General features: G+C 47.8%; 1 protein-coding gene across 1 annotated transcript; it reads left to right on the forward strand.

Moving 5' to 3' along the window:
• Positions 1-935: 935 nt before the first annotated feature.
• LOC133924157 (arogenate dehydratase/prephenate dehydratase 6, chloroplastic-like) lies at positions 936-2,626 on the forward strand. The gene has a single exon (XM_062369574.1). It carries the CDS (start codon positions 1,192-1,194, stop codon positions 2,452-2,454), a length of 1,263 nt encoding a protein of 420 aa, XP_062225558.1. The 5' UTR covers positions 936-1,191; the 3' UTR covers positions 2,455-2,626.
• The last annotated feature ends 4,434 nt before the right edge of the window (positions 2,627-7,060 follow it).

Consider the following 7,060-nt stretch of genomic DNA (forward strand, 5'->3'; position numbering starts at 1 on the left):
TCCACTTATGTACGGTGAAAAAATTTTAGTGGGCAAATGCATGCTGAGAGACTCTTTGAAAAAGCCTCATAGTGATCTTTCGGCGTACACCTCGGAAGTGTGTAAGATACCGACGGATACCGGCGAAAGAGTTGGTCACATACAAACTTTACAATGTCAAACTGAATATTCAACAGTGCTCACGGTTACAAGCAGCATTGACCCTCACATGATTAGTTGGTGGATGTTTATCATGGTAAAGAAATTGTTAAATTCTCGAAGGTTAAAGGAGATCATTTACACTTCTTTCCTTTTGAAAAACTGCTTTATGTTATCTTAGTTTAAAATTGGTTTTTATGCAAATTAAACTCTAGAGGATGAGAAATCTTGATTTAAGTCTTAATATCATATTTTTTTTCCTACTTACTAAGTATTGGAAATACTCACGTTTGCTTTTCAGAAGGTGAAACTTTTGAGGAATATCTCATGGATGGTGCAGAGTTCTAGACTTGTGTAGCTCCCGATCGGCTGCCTGTGGAGTGGACACTACGATGTGTTACTTTTTCATTGTTATGTAATTTTCTTTAGATTTGTGTGGTCATTTTGTAATAATGAACACGGTGTCTACTTTTTACGAGTGATGTCGAAATATGTATGTATAAAATGATCTTGGTTTACATATAGTATACGTTCGGTTTGGTTTTAAACCGAGTGTAACATTAGCTTTTTAAAAGATAGCTTATAGGTGAACTGTTGGGTTCGATTTTTGGTTTTTTAGTAGAAGTCTAGAAAAACCGAGCTAGACCTAAGAAGAGACGGCGAAAGAGACAGCGGGCGCTAGAAGCAGCCGAGGCAAGCCAAGGGGGATGCACTGCACGTTCCGTTCAATCCCACCGCGGCGCGGGGGTTGGATGGGTGAAGAGATGGAGGATGCATTGTGACGCTTGACCCAACCAAACCCCGTCCCTCCTGCCGAGTCCATGAGCCTTAGCCCACGCATCACCAGTTCCCACCGCGCCACCAACCCCCAAGCATCAGACCAAACCAATCAGCACCACTTATATATCGCACCTCACCGGCCGGTACCCTCCTCAGCTTCTCGCTCTGAAGCTTCGAACTACCAGTTACCCGGCACGGTTCCTTCTGAGCTTCTGCCAAACAGAGTACGAAGCCAAGAAACAGAGGAGAGGTAAGCGATTGATTGGTGTGGCCATGGCCGCAGCGAGTTTGATCAAGGTGCCCATCGGCCAGAATCCTAGGCTGGCGTGCCGCGCCCCGGGGAGGAGCGGAGGCCTGGTCAGGTGCTCGTTGCAGGGCGCGATCGTCGGCGGCCGGACGGAGTGGCAGAGCAGCTGCGCGGTGCTGTCTAGCAAGGCGGCCGCGCTCGGCTCGCAGTCCATCGACGGCCACGTCGCATCGGCGCCGGCGCAGAACGGGGAGGTGCTGAACCTGGTCCCTGTGAGTAGTATCAACGGCGGAGCCAAGAACCTGCCGCAGCCGCTGCGCATCGCGGACCTGTCCCCGGCGCCGATGCACGGGTCGCAGCTGCGCGTAGCGTACCAGGGCGTGCCGGGGGCGTACAGCGAGAAGGCGGCCGGGAAGGCGTACCCGGGCTGCGACGCCATCCCCTGCGACCAGTTCGAGGTGGCGTTCCATGCCGTGGAGCTGTGGATCGCGGACCGCGCCGTGCTCCCCGTGGAGAACTCGCTGGGCGGCAGCATCCACCGCAACTACGACCTCCTGCTCCGGCACCGCCTCCACATCGTCGGCGAGGTGCAGCTCCCCGTGCACCACTGCCTCCTGGCTCTCCCGGGGGTGCGCAAGGAGTGCCTCACCCGCGTCATCAGCCACCCGCAAGCGCTGGCGCAGTGCGAGCACACGCTCACCCGCATGGGCCTCAACGTGGTCCGCGAGGCCTTCGACGACACGGCCGGCGCCGCCGAATACGTGGCCGCCAACGGGCTCCGCGACACGGCCGCCATCGCGTCCTCCCGCGCCGCCGAGCTGTACGGGATGGAGGTGCTCGCCGACGGCATCCAGGACGACTCCGGCAACGTGACGCGGTTCGTGATGCTGGCCAGGGAGCCCATCGTGCCGCGCACGGACCGCCCCTTCAAGACCAGCATCGTGTTCGCTCACGACAAGGAGGGCACCTCCGTGCTCTTCAAGGTTCTCTCCGCCTTCGCCTTCCGCGACATCTCCCTCACCAAGATCGAGAGCCGGCCGCACCGCCACAGGCCCATCCGCCTCGTCGACGACGCCAACGTCGGCACCGCCAAGCACTTCGAGTACATGTTCTACGTCGACTTCCAGGCCTCCCTCGCCGAGCCCCGCGCGCAGAACGCGCTGGCCGAGGTCCAGGAGTTCACCTCCTTCTTGCGGGTGCTCGGCAGTTACCCCATGGACATGACCCCCATGACCGCCGGCGCCTCCTCCACCATAACCTCATCCGATGCCTCTCTTGATTCCTCCTAGTGCTCAGAGGAGAATTCGTCGAGTAGCGACGTTAGTTTCTGGTCATGTCGTCCTACTCGTCCCTCGCTGCCGGGAGTTAATCAATTTTGATTATATTTTTTATCGTGATAATACGTGTAATTGTTCCATTCCAGCTAATTCGTCTGCAGTGAATATACCTGTGAGATTGATACATTCGTGTTCATCTGTCGTCTGAGCTCTGAACGCTTGCTAGTTGCTATATAAAAATATTCCGGCTAAACAAAAGAAACACCTGCTTTTCTACTTCAAAACCTGAAAGTTGAAGTTTTCAAAGGTAGGTGGCAATGAGATATTCTCCTTTCTTCTCATGTCAACCTTTAGCAGATTTGTCTCGGCATTGGGCTGCACAGTCTTCGCCAGTTGGTCACATATAGTCCACGGCACCGTGCGTCCATGCCCGCACCCATTTCCCCGATGTGGAATGGTCAGAAAAATAACGGGAGTGGGTCGATGCGGTCAGAGTTAGCATGCGCGTTGGCTGCTTTTCAAAGAAAGGGAGGTGAACTAACTACCCCTCTGCATATATATATTATGAACACGTCGCCTCATTACCCATATGTTCAGTGGCGGAGCCAGGTCTGAGTGGAAGGGGGGGCTGATCTCCTTCTTCCTCCTCCAGCCCTCCTCCTTCCTCCTCCAGCCCCCCTTCTTTCTTCCTCTCCTCCTCAGAGGCAGCACAACGTAGGGGGGGCTTGAGCCCCCATAGCCCCCCCGGTGGATCCGCCACTGCACATGTTTGTGGTGACACATTGACAATCACAATTCAGCCGGACCCCCCCAAACAGCGACGTCGCACCTACGCACACGACGCCCGGCCTCGTTGTCCAACAGCAGCCACAGACTGTTTCGCGACAATATGGTCGAAGGGGCACTACCATATATGCAGCGCCGCTTTTAAAAGCTAACTCCCATATACTTCTCCAGATGCTGAACATCTCATGGACCAGCTTTCCACCCTCCGGTCCAGCCCCTACCTCTGACAGCAGTCGCCGCCCAGGGCCATTCGTGCCACCGCTTTTCACAGCGATTCTCTGGAACATATAGAAGAACAGGAACAATAAGGTGTTCCGTAACAACGTTTGGATGACTGCTTGAAACATCCGCAGTACGGCATCGGATCTTATGTCGTAGGTCCATCGTATCAAAGGCGTCAATGCAAAAATTGGGGTTCGTGCGTGGGGTGACAAGCTTCTTTATGTAATCTAGAGTAGTCTCCTGTTTTTTTACTCTCCTATATGAATTGGGATGCTCCAACTTCACAAGCGGTGGCTTTAATTCTGCATGAGCCGTTTGATTTAATAAATAAGTTTTGATGTTACGGTATCTAACTGCAAATTACTATATCTCCCCTCACAAATTATTGTTCCCACCTTACTTCACAAAGGTGAAGTCAGATGATCTGGATACTAGTGCAAAAGACAATCAAGAATTTGTCATGGTTATTATGATTGAAATATAGTTTTGTTTGCACGGTAAAGACTGACAAGGATATATAATTAATATTATATAGTCTATAAATATCGTATATCTGAAAAAGGTACCCGAGTAAGGTATGGAGATGATATACTTGAAAGCTACTGATCTCAGATACGAAAGTTATACTTTATTCGAGAGCATTCCTAGATATTCGGAAGTCTAACGATCCGAGTAGGATATATTCGGAGATGTCCGAGTAGCATCACACCCTAGGTTCCCCTGAATATATATAAGACGGGGAGAGAGAGGTACGTCAAGATAACCAATCCACAACCGCAATCGAAAGCAAAAGCAACAAAGCAATAGAGCAATCAAGCCTTAGCAACTCACACCTTTAGAACTACGGAGACCGAAGTCATGAACCCATCGTCAAGTTTAGTCGGATAGAAGATCAATACTCATTAAAGATCCACACCAACAACAATCCCCTATCCGACTAGATCTTCAATAGTAGATACATAAAAATCCATCTAGTTCTTAGGGTTAAATCCATCCATATACCTCATTGTACTCTTCGATCCTGAGAATAATCAAGGCAAGATAGGACTATGACTATTATCCAATTCAGATGTCTGAACTTGTATAACTCTGTGTCTATTCGTGATACTCTTCGACGACTACGCCTAGATATCCCATTCTTATTTCATTACCGATAATCGAGTATCAAATAATCGACAAAGATGTAGCTTAATTTATAGTTTTTTAGATAGTAGAAACATTGTTTCCGGCATCTGCATCATGCAATGCACACGACCTGGTTCATTATTACAATATAATGCGATCCGCGAACATTATAGGAATTGGAAAAACCTAAAGATAAAACCACTATATAAATAGTGTGCCATCAAATGTCACAAAGTATGTTATTAAATCGTCACTCATTCTCAACAAATACTTCCATTGTAAAGGCCTCTGGTAATTGGCATGTCATGAGCTTAATTTACAGTATGTATGACTGAACTAATTCTAGTATCTACATGTACGAAACAATGGCGACAACAGTACGTATGACAAATTACGGTAAAATGGCGACAACTGTTTGTTCTAGTACATCATGATAAATGATGCCATGTTAGTTCCAGTATAAATGATGTAGAACTAACATGTTGTAGATAACATGATGTAGATACTAGAACTAACATGATGTAGATAACATGATGTAGTATATTGTAATCATTTATACTAGAATTAAGATGATGTAGATACTAGAACTATACAGTATAATGATGTCATGTTAGTTCTGTAATTGTTGCCACATGACAAAGTATGTATGACATACTAATTCTAGTATCTCCATTCCATTGACAGAATGCTAGTTTTTACAACATCTCTCATAGGCAATTTTGATTAAAAAAAATGGTGCCTAGCGCATCCTGCAGCAAAAGGGATAGCATAGCATGCAATTTGAAGAGTGTCAGCACGTATGTTGCCCATTCGACAATACAGGAGAGTGTCGCTGATGAAGCTGCGTCTCCATGCCAAGAACGGGCCAGGCAGGCCAATATGAGAGTTAGTGGGCCAGAATGGTTGTGTACCATATGTGTGGGCTCAGCCCATGAAGCGTGATGTGTGAGCGGGTGTTCGAGTGGTTATTTGAGTGCAAGGGTGACAAATGGATAGAACAGGCTGTAAGATAGATTCCCTGACTCCTTCTTCCTCCTTTGCAAGAAGAACTTGCGTCGCCACGCCAGGGCAAGATGGCTAATCCCCGGGCTCCTCTCTAGCCTCTACTCTATGATGTTCTTCCTTTCCCTCACTATCGTGTGCTAACAACTTGGTATCAGAGACATCGATCTTGTGCCGCTTTGGAGTCCCACGATCACTTCACAAGGTTCAAACGGAAGCTCAGCGCCATGGATCCCAACACGAAGCTACTTCTGGACGAGATGAAGAGCATGAAGCGAGCGCTCAAGAAGCAACTGGCAGAATCCGATCTGAAGCATGATGAATGCATCAAGCAATTGGACAAACATTTGAGGTCCATCAGTCTCTAGAAGCCTCAGATGGAAGCCGTCGTCGATGATCTAAAGCTAGAGATTGGGGTGATCCGCAACCATATCGATCGGATGTTGGTTGAGCACAAATCTCCTTCGCCGAGTCTGCTCGCACCTCCAGAAGCGACCACAGCAACCATACCTGTCGAGTTCACGACTGTCAGCCCAAGTGGGCACCACTGCGACGCACATCACTGGGAGCGTGGGTTTGAGTGTATTACCACCTTCTCTCATCTCCGGATCAAGGGTATGACTGAATTACCTCATTCTAAGCATTCCATTGATGAGTCTCATTCGGGATGCCACATGGGTAGTCATTCCTCTTTTGTACATCACGCTGCTTAGCAGCAATTTCACAACCATATTCCTAAGATCAATTTTACCCTCATTCGACGGTAGCAATCCTAAGCTGTGGAAATCTCGTTGTGAGGATTATTTCGATCTCTACAATGTTTCCCTTGAAATTTGGATTAAGGTAGCCACTATGCACTTTGTAGGTATGGTTGCTCGCTGGCTTCAAGTAGTTGAACATCGCATTCGTCACATATGTTGGGATGACTTTTGTGATCTATTGCATGATAGTAATGGTAGAAATCAGCATGATATACTGATTAGGTAGCTTTTTCACATTAAGCAAGTAGGATCAGGCTCTAACTACATAGAGCAGTTTTCTGAATTAGTTGACTAGCTCATAGCTTATAAATCAGTCACCGATCCTCGATATTTTACAATGCAATTTATAGATGGATTAAAAGATGACATCAAGTCTATTGTATTAGTCCAACATCCACATGACCTCAATACTACTGGTGTGCTTGCTTCTCTGCAGGAAGAAGTTGCAGACAATGTGTGCAAGCGTGAATATCGCAAGTCTGAATTTCCTGCTGCCAAGCATTTACAAAAGGCCCTCATCCACTACCTTTACCTCTGAGCAATACATCAACTAAAGCAGGGGGTATCTTAGAAGACAAAACACTACCTGATCTGACAAAATCTTTGTCAGTGGAAGAGAAGATGTCCAACCTTCGTGCTTATCGCAAGGCCAAAGGGCTCTGTCACAAGTGTGGTGAAAAGTGGAATAGAGAGCATCGGTGCTCCTCGAATGTTCAGTTACA

This window comes from Phragmites australis, chromosome 7 (assembly GCF_958298935.1).
Source record: "Phragmites australis chromosome 7, lpPhrAust1.1, whole genome shotgun sequence".
Lineage (NCBI taxonomy): Eukaryota > Viridiplantae > Streptophyta > Magnoliopsida > Poales > Poaceae > Phragmites > Phragmites australis.

Coding starts and splice junctions, on each gene's coding strand:
- LOC133924157 (XM_062369574.1), top strand. CDS start 1,192: ATGGCCGCAGCGAGTTTGATCAAGGTGCCCATCGGCCAGAATCCTAGG.